Here is a 17,671-nt window from a genome sequence, read left to right as displayed (position 1 = left end):
TTTTACATGGAACTTCCACAAAATCTCCAATACTAAATGTAAACAGGCTGTCTTCCATTTGTTACCAAAATATGACAGCAGACAACTAAAGCATGATCAACAGCGTTTATGAGATATGAGCATTTACTCAAGGAAGACACTTGAGATTTTCTGGAATGATCAGGTAAGGACATTAAAGAAATGGGAAGTGACAGTCTCTTCAGCGAAGGTGGATAAATTTTCCTAGGACACGGGTCATTTAAAACTGCTGACAGGCTGAATGAAAGGGAAACTCTTGCTCAGAAATGTAAATTATTTACTTTAATTCAAAAGTGTTTACCAAGATGCAAAGAAAAGGACTATCTTGTTATCAGAGGTCTGGGGTTTTGTTTTTTTTTTTTAATTGATATTAATTTTCTCTTTGTAATAACACTTATTTTAATTAGAAGATATTGATGTCTTGAAATTTGCTTTTGATTTTTGTTTGCAGATTTCACTATTAGGGTTAGATTTATTAGGGTTTTTATTCAAGTTGGAGGAGCAAGAAACTCTCCAAACTCAAGCTAGCTCTGTCCCGTTTCAAGGGAAGAGCAGTTGGAGCACAACACTGAAGGTACTTAGAAATAGTCAGATATGTGGTATGTTCTGGGTTTTTTTTTCTGATCGTGTGACTGTCTTTGAGGAGCTCAGCCAGCTGGAATTAAAACATAAGACTGACTTGGGAAGGTCAAGAAATTGATCTGTCAAGAAAACAACCCTAGATACTGCTCAGTCAGCATAGTTAGTAAAAAATCACAGAGGCAAAAACATTCGAAAAAGCAAGGTTAGAAACATAAAACAGGTGCATACCTACAGGCTTAATCTTTTTTCACATTCTTGTGGATACACACAGTTATAGAGAGAAAAGTGACCAAGCTAATTCTGAAGGCAGAAAGCAAATGTTCAATTGAGTGGTTTCCTTTATACAACTAACATGTTAAACATCACAATACAAGAGAAATATTTAAATGAAATAAAATGCAACAATCTTATAACTACATATATTTCACAATGTATAGGGAAACAATCGACATACAGAAATGTTTTGTTTCTTTAGATCACCCTGGTCTGACCAGTTCAACCCAAATAGAAAAATTCCAGGAGAAGGCACAGATGGAATTGCAGGACTATGTACAAAAAACCTATCCAGAAGATACTTATAGGTATTTATTGTCTATAGTACCCAAAGTAATGTTGTGGGCCGTAGCTGGCAAAAGTACAAAATAACATCATTGATGTAAAAATTTCCTTTTTGATATCTGTTCTTTTTTGACTGTTGATGAGATAGAACTAGAACCTTGTTCATAAAAGCAAGCAAGTTTATTTAAAGATAGGTAGAAGGAAGAATAGCTGTCTAGTTTCCTCCATGTTAATTAAACTTGAGTACTATGTTTTTTTCAAGAGTCTCATTGCCATGTTTAGAGAAGGAAACAGACTTACTTTATTAGAAGTCTCAAGAATAACTGCTTCAACTGCCTCAAACTTCTTTAATTTGAACTGCCTCCTTTTTCACATTAGTTGTCAAAGAGGCTTTGAGATAATAAAAGATTATGATCATCCTTTAAGGTCTGTCAAGTTACGTATGCAGAAAAGTATTTAAACTGTCAGTCCTTTGAACAATAAGGATTACATGTGGGGAACAGTAACCAACAGTTAAGCTTCTGCTTATAAGAAATTTTCACATCGTACTTCTTCTCCTTTGGTTTTTTTTTTTTTTAATTTACAAGGGCTTCTCTTTGAAAGTATCTAACTTATTTTTTCACCTCTCACCTGTTCCTGTTTCTTACTTGCTAGAAATAATTATCCTATTTTCTAATAATCTCTGTCTAAACTATTTTAAATTTCATCAACACAATTATTTTCTGCACTATGAGGGAAATTCTAACTTCTGTCTAGTAATGTATCCTAGAACAAATTATATTTTACTGTGAAAGGTATCCTCATGTAAAGAAGCATGCAATCCACTTAAGCAAGATCTGAAGATAGTGTAACTTTAAAAAACAAACAAACAAACAAAAAAAAACCACCCCACCCCCTGAAAAGCCTGTCAAAGAGAGAGCTTCTCCCATCTGAAAAACTGGTTTCTGCACTGATCTTACAGAGTTAACATTGTGTGGGGCAACAGAAAGGGCATCAGAATTCCCAGTCAGGTGCAGCGAAGTTGGGATTCTGTACTTCAGAAATATCCTCAAATCCCACATTCTTCTTCTGTGTAGAATTCGGTTATTCTGGTTTGATGCATGACAGCTGGTTATCTGCTATTAAAAAAAAATACAGAATTTGTTCCATATACTTACTTCTCTTAATAGTGGCTCAAGGAAGAGAACTGGAGAGTTACATTTCCCAAACAATGTCCTACGCTTTAATTGATATTGTTTGTATCCCCTGCTCACTCATAGATAATTTTAGAGTACAGATGTGATTATTTCTGAGGAACTGAATGCTGGCACAAATTGAAACAGAGGCACAAGTGCTACAATTTTCACAAAACCAGTAGCATAGCTTGAATGTTTTTGCAGTTTTCCCCTGAAGTTTACAAGATACTATATGTTAGCAGAATGGACCTTAGATATTTTCTCCATAAGATATTCAAGCATTTTCCAGAGGCCTGTGTCCAGTGTGGCCTAAGGTTTGCTGTTATCTGGCTGTGGTTCAGGAAATGCATCTCTTCTGGCATTTGTGATGTACATCTGCTATGTAAACACTGCAGATATGCTTTCATCACTGTCCTAAATTTCAATTGTGTTGAAAGTCCAGAAATTCAATATCATCACTTCATCATATCGGATGTCTATTAACATCCTGGTACCTAAAAAACCCACAGGATTATTTCCTTTTATACATATCCCATTCAGTCCCGTTCTTGCTATCTAGTTTGTCATTAAGTTGGTAGGCAACTGAGGAGTGTGCTGTTTATGGTAAATTTTAATTGAACATTTTACTCTTAAAATTGTGCAAATGTTCTCACTAGCCAGTATGAATATTATTAGTCTCAGCATTGTCCTAAACTATGAAATGTTTCCAGAGCTGGGAATTTCAAAAGCAGACCAGGAGGGTTGTGTGTTTGTACATGCACATTGTATCTACAAAGGTCGTTAATATGTCCTTTTTCATTGGAAAACCACAAAGCAGGATGGTGGCTTTTCATTTCACTTGCAGGATAGAAAGGTAACCATTATTTTCCTGGTAGCTCAATTAGCTTTAATTGCCTCTCTACTCCCATTCATGAGTTACGGTAGTAGTAAAAGCAGATCTAGCTCTTTAGCCACAGAGCATTTTAAACTGGTATTACATGTATTTATAATCCACTGAACTTCTTTTTCAGGCTAGCCCGGATTCTAGTTCGCCTGCCGGCACTTAGGCTGATGAGCTCTAGCATTACTGAGGAACTATTTTTTACTGGTCTTATTGGAAATGTTCCCATTGACAGCATAATCCCCTACATTCTCAAAATGGAAACAGCAGAATATAATGGTCAAATAACTGGCACGTCTGCATAGTGGGAACAACACAATTTGATGGATCGAAGTAATTTTCATAAAAACATACAATTATGAAGCTGAAAGAATAGCATTTTGGTATGTACAAATATTTCCAACTTGTACCAGTTTCCTGTCACATTTCTCCTTGTCTGTTTGCTGACGCTGACAAAATTTAAGCAGCTATTAAAAGACCTGCTATAGGATCTTTTCTGCCACAAGGAATATTTTTGATGCCTTTCATTTAAAAGGCTATAGATTACTGAACATACTTTTCACATGCTTTGTATTTAGAAACTATCAGTGGTTAAAAATAGAGTTTTATAATATCAGAGATTAGTAAGAAAATTACTTTAAAAGTAAAAAGAACAGTATGTATATATTTAAAAATATCCTTGGAATTAATATCTAATAAATGCCAGGATATAATAATAGCACTTTTTAAGCACTTCTTGTCAAAGTGACAATGTCATCAAGATCCTGCTTATGAGTATGGAAAAGGAAAAAAATTGCCTATGTCCTTAGTCGACATGCTAGTGACTTCTGTGAAAATGTAGAATGCTACAGGAGACAATCATTTATTCTACAAAAAGTCACTTCCTCTTATGTTATGCATGAAATATTAATGTGGATTCTTAAATTAGATATTCACGTTATACGAAACCATACTCTGTTAAATTAGTGCAGTTGTAATTCACAGTATGATACAGTCATAGTGACTGTTATATGCTACAGGAGTTACCCGAACTAGGATAAAAAATTGTATTTCTTGCAACAGTGATGATTAAATATTCAGGTTCCTTAAAGTCTCTCTTCAGACCAACATAGTTGTGACAGATGTTATTCTAATAGGAAGCCTTTTGATTGTGGGGAAAATCAGTCATTAACTGGAAGAACAGTCACTGTCAAGTAGAGCTGTGTGATGCTTTTTGAGTATATATGCTCTTTGTATTTCCAAGTTTACTCCTCCCTGTACTTCTAAACACCCTTATTGTCCAGCCAAGGGTACAATTTAAAACCTGAAATGCATAGAACCTCTGTCTGTCAGCAAGAGTATATTAAAAAGCTCTCATACTTTATTTCTCACCCCATCCCTCCCCTTCCCTGACTGACCAGTTTTGCAGTGCTCTCAGCCTTCCATGACTCAGTTTGAAACTGAAATACCATTAGGGTTTGCCTTCAGTTATGTACAATTGCAGTTAATGACTGGCATACCATGGAGTTATAAAATTAACTACTTTTTAATTGTCTAGTGTGATGAGCCATCAACATGTTTTCTAGTACTGGCCGTTAGCTGCTAGTGTTGCTTTCATTTTAGTATAATTTATTATTATTGACATTAAATATTTTTAAAGAATCAAAATTTTTAAAAAGTCATGGCAGTTAATACTTTCGTCTGATCCTGGCTCATTAGATGCATCAATTATTTTAATTTTTTTGTTTGGTAGAGGCGTTTTCTACTTGTGTGTTTTTATGTGACAAAAATCTAATTATAATTTCAGCACTTTGGGTTTTTTTTTCTGTTATTGACATTTATTTAGAAACACCAACCAGGTTAGCGTTTGTCTTTTAAGGGTCTGAATTGTTGCCAAAAGACCTTAAGCAGCTCTAGATGAGGCTTCTGATGTAACAAAAAGTCTTGACCCTGCTATAATTGATTGTCATTAGGAGACTCATGTTTGTAGCGCTCATAGTGACACAGAAGGCTATTTAATTTTAGCTTCTGTTTAAACAAGGGGTAATGGGTTTAAATTAGAAGGAGGTAGGTTTAGATTAGATATGAGAAAAAAATTTTTTACAATGAGAGTTGTAGAGCACTGGAACAGGTTGCCCAGAGAGGTGGTGGATGCCCCATCCCTGGAATCGTTCAAGGCCAGGCTGGATGAGGCTCTGAGCAACCTGATCTAGTCAGGGATGTCCCTGCTTCTTGCAGGGGGGTTGGACTGGATGAGCTTTGAAGGTCCCTTCCAACTCTAACTATTCTATGATTCTATGATTCTATGATTCTGGATGCACTGAAGTCTTCTACAGTAACCATTGTTAGAACATTCAGAATCTTCCTTCCTCAGGAGGGTGTTACAAAGAGTCCAGTACACATGCAGAGATTTGTAATACTGCACTTTCATTTCTCTTGACTTTTGCTATAGCAAACTAAATGGTTTTTAAAAATATTTTTAATGTGGTGGAAGGTCTGCACTCTGAACGTTAAGTCAACTGGAATGCAGAATTTTGTACTAGCTGTTTTATTGCAGTGTAACAACTTTTGTGATTGTGTCAGCAATTCCGATGCAAAGTCCCTGTTTTAAGGGTATACAACTTAAAAATCAATTGTGGTATTAACAACATCAGAAGAAGTAGCTACCTTGGAAAGAGTTACGGCCATTTTTGTTAACATTTAAAATCTTACTGAGTTATGTCATTGTTGTTGTAAAAGCAGTATGCATTGAACTGTTGTGGTATTTTTCATTGCAAAAAGCTTATGCAGTTTAATTTGCTTTGTGTTTTGTAAAAATCATTTAAGCAGATAAGTAAGCATTGTTAATGACAAATGAAATATACCTTATCACAAAAACTAGCCATAGGAATAATTTTTTCCAAACTTGAGTACACACTAGTTGGCATTTTCATGACAAACATAATTTCAACTTCCAGTTTTTCAAGTAAAAGTGCGCCATTTTCTGTGCAAAAAAAAAATTCTTTTCATAATTTTTCTTACTTGTGCTGTGAGCATAACAGTTCAGGAAACAAAATAAAGCCACTACAGTTTTTGGGGAACACAGGGATTGCATGAAATAAAACTTAAAATATATACTTTGTATTACATTTGTAAATCAAAGTGGTAAATATCATGCAGCTCTGTTGACAAATAAACTACACTCCCGACAAATGCAAGGCCACATAATGCTATCCTTCATCCATCTCTGGTAGTTGCTTACTCTGCAAGTCATTCCCTGGATTTAGCAATAAAATATTAATTTCTGTAAATGAAGTAACAACAATGCAATCCATATCTAGAGTTTATTTATTGTGCATGTATTTAATAGATGAAATGAAGCAGTTCCATAATTAAGATTCTAATATTTCCACCTAAAAGCTATAAAGTACTCTCTTTGTATGGCATCATGAGCATGATTTGCTGGCTTGCATTAGTCAGAACCAAACTAATTTAGTCCTTATGCCATTAAGAAAAAGTATTTTCTCTAACTATATGCTATTTTGATTTTAAGACTGAAAGTTTGGATTGTAGAAATTTGGAGAGCAGATAGTAGATCCTAGAGCTTAAGAAATATTCAGAATGTAAAATGTTTTGCATATTTGAATATTAGCTATAAATAATAAGATAGATGTGATGAATAACACTTCTTTCTAAAATGCTGCTCAGGGGATGTCATGAAAATGAGCCAAAGATTTGGCATAAGAAGGGGAGACACGGAAAGGAATAACTTAAAAAACTGCCATATAAAATTATAAACTGTCTTCTCCAGTGCAGTAGGGCTCCTTTGCATTAAATCTCCAGTGCAATCACAGAATCACAGGCTGGTTGAGGTTGGAAGGGGCCTCTGGAGGTCAGCTGGTGCAAGCCCCCTGCTCAGGCAGGGCCATCTAGAGCCAGTTGCCCAGGACCGTGTCCAGGTGACTTTTGAATATCTCCAAGGATGGAGACTCCACAACTTCTGTGGGCGACCTGTGCCAGTGCTCAGTCACCCTCACAGTGAAAAAGTGTTTCCTGATGTTTGAGGGAACCTCTTGTGTTTCGGTGTGTGCCCGTTGCCGCTGGTCCTGTCACCGGGCACCACTGAGAAGAGCCTGGCTCCATCTTCTTTGTACCCTCCCTTTTGGTATTTATATACGTTGGTGAGATCCCCCCTGAGCCTTCCCTTCTCCAGGCTGAACAGACCCAGCTCTCTCAGCCTTTCCTCACAGGAGAGGTGCTCCAGTCCCTTCACCATCTTCATGGCCCTTTGTTGGGCTCTTTCCAGTATGTCCATGTCTCTCTTGTACTGGGGAGCCCAGCACTGGACACAGCGCTCCAGCTGTGGCCTCAACAGTGCTGAGTAGAGGGGAAGGATCCCTTCCCTCAACCTGCTAACTCAGTAGAAATAATAGTGATAAGCTATGTGATTAGATCTATCTGAACTTACTACATGTGTATATTGATAATAATGCTTTCAGACAAATGTTAGAATTCCGTGCTGACTGAAGCTGGGGCATGCAGGGAGTGATAATGAGACAATAATGTTCACTGTCCATGTGCTTCATTTGTTTTCCCAGTCTTTAGAGAAGGAATGAGATTTGAATTTTGTAGATAAAAAGAACAGTGATCAATAACTGCGTAGGAACATTTTGGGATAGCTTTGTAATAATGATTTTTATTGCATTTGTGGCAAGGTCAAGAAGGTATACTACTTTTCTTCCCTTAATTTACTTACATCGGACTAAAGAGACACAGAACTAAAACCGCGTGCAAAAGTCATCTTTCTCTGTCTAGGAGAGATCCAAGGAGAGATCCTTCAAAGAGATCACACAAGCCTTATTTTAGCTGCCCTAAAATGCTAGATTATTAAGAAGGATTAGTTTTCGGAGCACTCGGAGGCAAGAAGATCTTGTTGGTCATCGTTCATTAGCTGGTACCATTTACCGCGTCTCTCTTTACCGTATCTGAAGCGTTTGGCCCTCAGTGCAGCCATAATGCCTCCAGCAAATAGCACTGACTCAAGATTTCTGTGCTGAATGCAGCTGGCTCTGCGTTATCGTTACAGCACTCTTTAGCAAAGGAGGTCTTCTGAGGTGTGAGAGGGAAAACAAGTCAGGGCTGAAGCTTCCAGGTGAAACCAGTTTCCTGGCTGTGTTTCTTCTTTGGCAGAGACTGTAAAACACTTCAGTGTTCTCGTTGTTGTGTGTAGTACACAGGACACTCACAGATTCCTGAATTATTTCATCCAAGATGCTGAAGATGTCAGTATATTTTCCTGCCCATTAAAATTAAGGGAGTAGTTAGGATTCTTCCCTGATTACCTGCTGTTTAATTAGTAAGGGATAATTTTAAAGAGCAACAAATAGCATGAGTAGCAAGGGCATCAGGAATCCATTTAGCCAGAAGAAGGGAACTGGAAGTTATCGGGCTGACTATACTGACAAAGAAGCAGTGACCAAAGCAGCTTTCTGCAGTACCAGCACCAGTCAGGGGCTCTGTTGGAACTGGGTGGTGTGAGCAGTGGAACTGGCAGGTCAGTCAGACATACACAGATGCACCAGCAAATACCTGCAGCATGATATCACCCGGGGCCGGGGGAAGTTGTTTTTCCGTTTGAAAGCCCTCTCCTCTCCTTCGGTTACTGTTCAGAGTGCAAAGGCAGGGTAGGTTGGTTCTTTTTCATCTACTCTTGCAGAAACACCAGGCAAACAAGAAGCAGGTTTCCATCTGTCCTGGTAGTTTGCCACATTTGCCATACAACGGAAGAGCTGCTGCAGTGGTTTGCTCTGATGGTTAGCATGGGCCTGCTGTGAGAGCAACGCAACATCTGCAGTCCACGCCGCCACATTTCCAAGGAGAGTCGGCAAAATGAGGCCATGTTCACCCTACAGAGGAAAGCCACATTGCTAGCATCTGCTGCATGTTGAATGACAGAAAATTAGTTTTAAAAACAGATTTGTATGAAAAATTACCTAGAGGGCATGGCAAAGGGGAGAAAATGAAAATATTTACTTTTTGCATCTTTTAATTCTAAAGTTGCTGAGTCATTTTAACAGTAAATTCTCCTGAACTAGGTTCAGGCTTATTGTTTGATGAAAAGTGCCATAAACCCCTACTTCTACTGCAATCAGTGCTACCAACATTATATGGGAAATTATCTGTGAAAAAAAAATTATAACATTATTTATACTGAGGTTGCAAGTTAAAGTAGACTTTTTCCTAAAGTTTAAATGCTCTAAGTCTGAATGTGTTAGACTTGGAAAATATCAAACCCCAGAATTACCTTATTACTGAACTTTTTGTGCGGTCATGCTAAGTTCATCACAGATAATACTGTGATAATGTTCCATAATTCCTGCAGCCTGTTTTATCCTCTGAGTTACGTGAATGCTTTGAAAATGGCTTAATGTTGCTAAATTCATGCCTGTCTTCCTTCTTTTTAAAGGGTTCAACAGATTTTTACACATCATTATTTTGTGCCTCCCACCTTTGTGCATTTCTGCATGTTCAGTTCTAGAACTCTCGAGCAGCTAATGCATACGTACATAGTGGTATGTATGTGTGTATGAACGTATGTGTATACCTGTCTAAATACATTCTGTACAGTGTATAGAGAGCGTGTAGGGTATGTATATATGTACACATATGTAGCCATGTATTCACACCATTCTGGATGTTAAAGCTTTTTGGTCATTTGCTATCCCAGAGCTTCCTGCTTTTAATTTCTTAGCCCAAACTAAGCCTTGCTTAAGCAGGTGAATCCTCATGAATTTCAGAGCTTTCCACCTTTTTCTAAACCCAGCCTGAATTTAGTATTTTCTGTTCAGAGCTGACAAATATATTCCATTAATTTTCTGGCTTTTACATTACTCCCGTTACCTTTTCTCATTTGACGTGTAGAAGCCTGCCAGTGAATAGTTAATTGGACATATAATGTCTGTTTAAAAAAAATGAATAAATAAGTTACTACAGTCAGAAAATACTTCCCTGCTTTCAATATATAGTCATTCTCTTTTGGCCTTCTGAGATACTTTATTGTAAAGTTTTATTTTGCAGTGAAACTTGGTATTACTGAGATTAAAAAAAAAAAAAAAAAAAAAAAAAAAAATCAAAGTCTTTAGCAGTGGCTAGTTGGAAGAAAACCAAGTTCCTCTTTATTGTTGAACTGTGGCACACAGAACAGGATGCAATGGATGCTGTTTAAAAAATAAATACTCATTGCCATAATGATAACATTAAACCAAACTGTTAGTTAAACAAAGACTATGTCCTCTGTTCAATGGGAGGACAACATTTCTGTTACAGTGGTAATTAAATAAGAGGGAGATTGCAGTTAGTTTATTTCTTAGCAAGCATGATGCTTATTTAGGATTTTCAAATGCATTTTCAATTGTATATTCACTTTCCAAAGTTATTCTCTAACAAAGCTGGTTAGTTCCTTTAGTTGTCAGACTCACGTCCATTTTCACTTTCTGTCCTTTCCTGAAACTGCAATCTGTGCAGATCTTGCACTCTGCGTGTGAAGTCTCCATTGCTGACGTGGGAGCTGGGCACATGGAGCATTTATGAAATTAAGACTTGCAGTAAGACGATTTATTACTCATAGGGAGTATTTAAACATTTAAATTGCCAACATATAAGTAGTTTTTATTCCTTTTCCCTTCTGATGACTTAAGTTACAAAGGAAGCCTTCTGTGGAAGTAATTCTATTAACTTTGGGTTTTTTTCAAAAGGCATCTCACAGGCTGTGTAGGGGAGTAGCTCAGCAAGTCTTGTTTCTGTCATACTAAAAAGGTGAAGAGGAATTTTCTGGGCATTTATTTCTACCTTTTGTACTCAATGTGGCAAAGACTTGTGTATGTTTAAGCAGATGAGCAGACACCAATGAAAATAATGTGAGCTTCTTGCATGCTCAAAGTAAAACACAAGTCTCTGAGTCAGGCCCTCTGCTTGTAAGTCTTTGCTATGGAAAATGCTGAGGATGTTCTCCGTTTCTCGCTATATCATTTAGCAAGTGTTCGTAAGCTTTTGTTTCAAATATAGCAAAAAATCCTGTAAGACGTCCACTTTAACATTTCAAGCCTTATTTTTGAGATTTTCAGCAGAAAAATTATTTAAGGTAATGTCAGGAATTCCTGTGACAGACGGTCCTTCATTGGCGTCTTCGCAATCAGTGCTGTTTGAATAACATTTGCTTTCCTCTTTAAAGGCTGAATGGAAACCTGAATGTCTGTTAGCATCATTGTACTGCAGGAACATTTTTAAAGATTAGGAAACCAACTGTGGTATTGATCGGGATTTAATCTGTTTAAAAATTCGATTGTGAATTTAGAAAAAAGAACATGTTTTAAAATTGTGAACTTGTTTTATATACATGTCTGAATTGTTTGTATTCTGAAGGACAAAATGTGCTCCAATTTAAGTGGCCATAAAGGCACTGTTGTTTTCTGTGGAAACTGTGGAGTGGGAAACCAGCTTTCTGTATTTGCTCACAGAAAGGGAAAGTCTGAGAAGCACACCTATTGCCAAGTATCTGACACCCCCAAATAACTGGCTTCTCGTACATTTCTAAACTATCTTAGATAAATGACAATAAGGCACAGGTCCATTGTCAAATATTTTCTGTGATTGTGGGTGAAAAGTAGGACTGAATAAATTTCAAATAAAAAGGATACTCTTTCAGAAGAAAACATGTTACTTACAGAGCATGTATGTTAAATTTCTCATACATGGAATCAACGTTAAATGTGGGAATATTTTAATAATTAATCTGTACTCCAAAATGCATTGCAAGCCAGTGTTGAAACAGTTTCATAACTGAAAAACTGCACATTGTGTAAGTGTTGTATCTGTTTGGCATACCAGGGAGATCTGCGCTCCTACAAAAATAGCAAATTTTTATCAAAGGAATCATGTACTTTTATATCCTTGGGATATTTTCTGGAAGTCTCTGTTCATTATAATTTAGAAACCTATTGTTTCTGTCAATATATTTTAATTTCAAGTTAAAAACTTTGCATAAGTTATTAATTTCTCACAGCTTCTTTTATGATATCAGCATTGTTACGTGTGATAGCATTTAAAAATAATAGCATGTTCTTTTTTTAATCTGAATTTTATATCTAATCAATGTCTTCAGTCATGAAGAGGAATTTGCATTGTTGTGTTTGTATATAGAGTATTGCAGTGCATGATTTAGCTTATGCATTTTATTAAATGCTGTTTAAATGTGGCATTATATAATTGTGGCTTAATACTACTACCTAAATGAGGTTTATACCATTAAAGTGAATTACAAATATAAATACATTCTTGAGTTTGAAGTCCACTTAATTTCTTCTTAAACATTAGGTGTCTAAGCCAAATACATAATTTACTGTCAATACAGTGATTATCTTATGAGTGATTTAACGGAGTCTAAGACAGAAGATAAATCCCATGCACCTTACTGACACCAGGGAACTAATTCGAGGAGGAGGAGCATCTTTTCCTCAAGATTTTTATTCATCTTCTTTAGCCTTCTGTTGTTCTCACATTTTTTGAGGAGATAGTTAGCTATTACTAGACAATGCTTTATGTTTACTTTTGTCCAGTAGCTCCTTTCTGTTTGGCAGTTTTTAAATCAAGGTGATGCATTGGGTTTTATTTTAGTTTCCTTCACACACACTTTATAACAGAGGCAGTGAACTTGAACTCTGTTCTGAGCAGTAAATGCATCCTCCATTTTATGTATAACAATGTTGAGATACGCCACACATATTTATACAGAGAAGACAGACAGTTAACTTAATTTCTTGTTGCTGCTGTTAGAAACCATACAACTTAGAGAAGTTCCACTTAGGAGAAATGAGATTAATCAGATTTTAGATTTGAGTTGTCAAATCGAGGTGTCTAGAAGAAAAACATACATGGAGGGGAAAAAAAATGGATCCTTTTCATTTAGAGGCCTCCTGTGAAGGACTTTTTGTTGCCTAAGTTTGAAAAAACTGATCCTCTGCCAATTGTGTCCACCCAACAGAGCATTCAGTTTGTTATTCTATCTGTAGAGCATCTACAGGGAAAAAAACCAAACCAGCAGGAGCTCAGAAGGGTGGTACTAGTCATGATCAGTGTGCACTGACGGAACTGGAGGCAGGAAAAGCCTCAGAGCCTTTGTGTGTCCTGCGGCACGAACTTACGGATCGAGTCAGGTGTTTCTTGAGCACAAAATGTTTGGGTTTTTTTTTGTATTTGATAGAGCTGTCTGGCTTGTTATAGGGGGGAAAAAAACCCAACAACAACAACAACATTCATTCATGCCCATGCCATGCCAAATAGCGTATTAAATTGAGCTGGTTTGTTTTATTTTTTACATTTATTTAGCCGCTGGAATGAAAGTCGTCCATAGTGAAAAAATAAAAAAAACCCACCACACTAAAACCTCTTGCCAATAGCACGTTTCAGAAATTTAATTTGCATCAAGAGATGATGTTGTTACAAAGGGAAACAGCAAAAAAAAAAATGCTGTTAAAAAAAAAAGCAGCACGTGATCGTCTTTTGTGTCCCTCCCCCAGGGAGGGGCGTACGCAGCCCGTTCAGCTGATCCTCGCCCGACCCTCTGCTGCCCCCAGAGCGTTACGGACGAGTTACTGCTCGTGCTTTGGAGCCGGCACGCGGTACCAGCCTGCACCTCATTTTCATTTCACCCTTTTCTTTCTTTTGGCAATAGTTGGCGTGCGGCGGCTTTGACTTCTGGTCGTGCAGAACCGTGTTCCGCCGGTCGTGCAGGGTGTGTGCCCGTCGTGCAGGGTGTGTTCCGCCGGTCGTGCAGGGTGTGTGCCCGTCGTGCGGGGTGTGTGCCGCCGGTTCACGCCGCGGGACGCTGCCCCGAGCGGCTCGGCGGGGCTGAGCACGCGCAGGGGCTCGGCGCGTCCCCAGCCGGCACCGCCCGAGAACAGCGGCCGGCAGCCGAGGCGGCCCCCTCGTGCGCACGCAGGCTTTTGACAGCCGCGGACCTGCCGCAAAGCTGCACCGTGCAACTCGCAATGGCGGGTTCCCGGTGACCGGCGAAGTACTGGCGGAACAGACGTCTGGTTCTGAGCGGATTCACCCTTCCAGCTGGAGAGAGCGGGAGACCCGTGCGGACACCCTCGCGGGCCGGCTAAGCAGCACCTTCCTGGCTGCCCGTGCCGCGGCCCCGGCCGAGAGCAGACCCCGGCCCCGCCGCGGCCGCCGCGTGGCGCTGAAGGGCCCCGCGCCGCTGCTGAGGCATCGCCAGCTCCCGCCGCGCTCGGCGCGGGGCGGTGCTTCCCGCCATTTCCGGGCGGCGGGGGAGCGGGGCCGGGCGCAGGGCGCCGCCATGCCGATGAAAGGCCGGTTCCCCATCAGGCGGACGCTGCAGTATCTCAGCCAGGGCGATGTCGTCTTCAAGAGCTCGGTGAAGGTGATGACCGTGAACTACAACACGGCGGGAGAGCTGAGCGAGGGCGCGAGGTGAGCGCGGGGGCGCGGCGGGCTGCACCGTCCGCAGAGACGTCGGCTCGGCTTGCCGAGTGGGGGGGGGGGGGGGGCGCCGTCCTCAGAGACACCTTGGCTTGCCTTTGTGTGTTCCTCTCCTTTCCAGAAAGTTTGTGTTTTTCAACATCCCCCAGATCCAGTACAAGAATCCCTGGGTGCAGATCATGCTCTTCAGGAACATGACCCCCTCGCCCTTCCTCCGCTTCTACCTAGGTAGGTGCCGCCGGCCCCGGGGCCCCCGCTGCCGTCGCCAGCCCCCAGCGGGGCTTCCCCCGAGCAGGCTGGGCTGCAGGAGGCGGAGCAGCCACGGCTTTCACCCTGGAAGCGTGGTTTGATCCGCCTTTCTGCCATTCTGACTTGGCCCCCGCGTCTCGGCCTGCATAGTGGGAAGAAGGGCGCTTGTTTAGAAAAGAGGATTTCTCATGTTAGCAAAGGCCCGGGCCTCGCCTCCGCTGCCTCGCGCTTCTGCCAGCTGTCCTCGGTGAAGACTTTGCTTTTTCTGTTGGAACATTGCATTGTATATTAACTGTCGTAGAAAAGCAGATGCTTTCGTTTTTTGTATTTAAAACTCATTTTGCAGCTACTGTGAAACAGCATGCGTTAGGGACAGGGTACCACCGCTCGATACACTATTGCCCATCTTTCTTGACAGACAACGGAGAACAAGTTTTGGTTGATGTGGAAGAGAAAACCAACAAAGAGATAACTGAGCACATTAAAAAAATCTTGGGGAAAAGCAAGTAAGTAACACTTAATAAGCTAACATACGGTCTAGCATACGTAATACCATCCCTGCAAACTTTTGTCAGGTGTACAGATGGAAATACCACTTTTCCCAGACAAAACTGACATCAGCTAGGTAATGCCTGCAAGCTAGGAACTGTAAATCCATCTGCCTTGGGTCCAGGGAACAGGGAGGAAGTGTTGCCGTTCAGGCTTCTGATAGTAACAAAAAGATCTCTTCTAGAGAAACGCTTGAAAAGGAGGAAAGAGAAAGGAAAAAGCTATCACATCCAGCGTCCTTTGGGCCCAAGAAGTATCACCTGCGAGAATGCATGTGTGAAATTGAAGGCCAGGTTCCCTGCCCTGCTTTTGTGCCACTGCCCAAGGAGATGAGGGGAAAATACAAAGCTGCTATGAAAAATGAAGCATCAGCCTGACATCTCATGTTTGTCCACACTGGATGGTCAGTGTACTGCAGTGAGAGACAAGAACTAACAGCTCCTGGAAACAAGAATAAGCAAGTTTATATAATACAGAGAACTTTGTCTCGTAAGTCTTCTTACAGCCACAACTAGAATAATTAAAGTAAATAAATAAATAAAATTAAAACCCTCAGCTTTTTTGGTACCAGTTGTACAAGGCATTACAGTCAACACTGCATAAAAGGAAAATGGAACAAGGAAAAATAGGATGACTAGAGCCTTATTTCCCACTCACATCTTCCCACGTAAGGAATCATCAAACAAGTGTGCTGGAGAGACTTTGACTGCAAAGTTCATTTGTCTGAGAAGCAGCACAGAACTCCACAGTTTATCGGAAGTGGTGTGCTCATTTCCATCTTGTACCAGCTCAAGAGAGGCAAATGATAATGTAACTCCACACTCAAACTACATGCTGAATTTTCTTTATTTATTTAGTTACCAATCAGAAACAGTTAAAAAGTTTTATTTACAACAGGATACAGCTTTCACAGTTGATAGTGCAGCAGTAAAGGAGAATGTGGAAGTTGATATTTGAAAGACATGCTTCATGACGATCTTCACTGTCCTTCAAAAAAAAAGACACACAACTTTAAAGCTACTCTTAAGACTATTTCCTAAACAGTCTTCCTTTAAAAATAAAAAATAGCCATAGAAAGGAGAACTGTGTCGAGATTTATCAACTTCCAGCAAATTCTAGCCAACAAGTCTATTATACTTCTAAGTCCAGTGCTGCTACGTAACTCCTCCTACCTCAAACGCTCCTGCTCCCTGCACACAGTCAAAAAAAACCTTCTAAATCATCATAGTTTCTGCCTCACCAGACAATTACACTACACCTGTAATACTATGTAAACATGGTAGGTGGTACTATGTTGCTTGTAATTTGGTAATTGCACGTACCTTTAAGTCAGGCTTATATACGCAAATTACTGTAGAACTGTTATTTTGGCATTTCTGAGCTAAGGGTATACTGAATACAAAATTTTACATGCACCTTGTAAAAACTGTGAAGGACAAACAGCACAAAATAAACCTGTGGTTTTATTTCATCTCTGTTTACAAAGTTTCCATACAGAGTAGTGCATGCGATTTTAACAAAAGTCACTGTTGTTTATTGAGCTTTATGGTTAAGATGTCTTCATTCCGTTGTGCCTTGTGAGCCTCACAGCAGTCCAAATACCAGCATAAGGTCTTCACTTGGAGATGACTTCAGTATCAGATGTCTAGTCTATCACATTTAACACTGACAAAGATCATGAGGTCTGCTAGCCTGTTAACTGCTTGTAAAAATACATTGTTACATGTACAATACAGATACTTTAATTATTAGTATATTAGAATGAAAATACCAAACAAAACCAAATAGTTACAACAAGGAAAACACACTTTTTAAATGTGAAAACTGAAGCCACTGAAATTTTTCATGTTGGTACCAAAAACTTCAGGTTACACTGCAGGGAGCAATCCTTTTGATTAGCAAACAAGTCTGTCTTTTAAAAATCAGGGATTATGTGTAGCTGTCTTTAACATTTTTTGCCGCCTTCGTAAATGGTGCCACGGTGCACATGTTTTGTTAGTTTACAACCTTTCAGAATCCTCCATTCTTCATTTCACTGGGTACAAAATAACACTCGGGGACAATTTCAATCAACTAATAAAACATCTCAGTATAAAAGCTTCATGGTGTTAAGACCACCTGTTCTGCACGCCTTTCAACTTCACATTTAGGCTACAGTGAGAAGAACATCAGCTGTCCTTAACTGGCTGCTCTTATGTTA

The 17,671-nt window shown here is 39.5% G+C and overlaps 2 protein-coding genes across 14 annotated transcripts in view; both read left to right on the top strand.

Moving 5' to 3' along the window:
• The window catches only part of NR2C2 (nuclear receptor subfamily 2 group C member 2), a 46,293-nt gene extending 36,028 nt beyond the window's left edge, over positions 1 to 10,265 (top strand). For 9 of the 13 annotated variants that reach the window (XM_086755244.1, XM_086755250.1, XM_086755242.1 and 6 more), the window contains 3 exons: positions 1,076 to 1,181; positions 3,344 to 5,235; positions 5,519 to 9,135. In XM_086755244.1, the coding sequence (XP_086611370.1) occupies positions 1,076 to 1,181; positions 3,344 to 3,518 (281 nt within the window). In that variant the 3' untranslated portion in view covers positions 3,519 to 5,235; positions 5,519 to 9,135. Of the gene's footprint in view, positions 1 to 1,075; positions 1,182 to 3,343; positions 5,236 to 5,518; positions 9,136 to 9,637 lie in introns of those variants that run through there. The other 4 variants (XM_086755245.1, XM_086755251.1, XM_086755253.1 and 1 more) reach the window with 4 other exon arrangements.
• Positions 10,266 to 14,410: 4,145 nt separating this feature from the next.
• MRPS25 (mitochondrial ribosomal protein S25) lies at positions 14,411 to 16,942 on the top strand. The gene is made up of 4 exons (XM_086755978.1): positions 14,411 to 14,664; positions 14,795 to 14,901; positions 15,341 to 15,428; positions 15,656 to 16,942. The coding sequence occupies exons 1-4, from the start codon at positions 14,531 to 14,533 to the stop codon at positions 15,846 to 15,848; spliced, it is 522 nt and encodes a 173-aa protein (XP_086612104.1). The 5' UTR covers positions 14,411 to 14,530; the 3' UTR covers positions 15,849 to 16,942.
• Positions 16,943 to 17,671: the final 729 nt, after the last annotated feature.

Source organism: Chlamydotis macqueenii, chromosome 10 (genome assembly GCF_036417535.1).
Source record: "Chlamydotis macqueenii isolate bChlMac1 chromosome 10, bChlMac1.mat, whole genome shotgun sequence".
Taxonomy (NCBI): domain Eukaryota; kingdom Metazoa; phylum Chordata; class Aves; order Otidiformes; family Otididae; genus Chlamydotis; species Chlamydotis macqueenii.
This window is presented reverse-complemented; position numbering and strand designations above follow the sequence as displayed.

Bases quoted from the DNA above. Each gene is read 5' to 3' on its own strand.
- MRPS25 (XM_086755978.1), top strand. From the start codon at position 14,531: ATGCCGATGAAAGGCCGGTTCCCCATCAGGCGGACGCTGCAGTATCTC. The intron at 14,665-14,794 runs GTGAGCGCGGGG...TCTCCTTTCCAG, and splicing joins GAGCTGAGCGAGGGCGCGAG to AAAGTTTGTGTTTTTCAACA. The intron at 15,429-15,655 runs GTAAGTAACACT...GATCTCTTCTAG, and splicing joins AAAATCTTGGGGAAAAGCAA to AGAAACGCTTGAAAAGGAGG.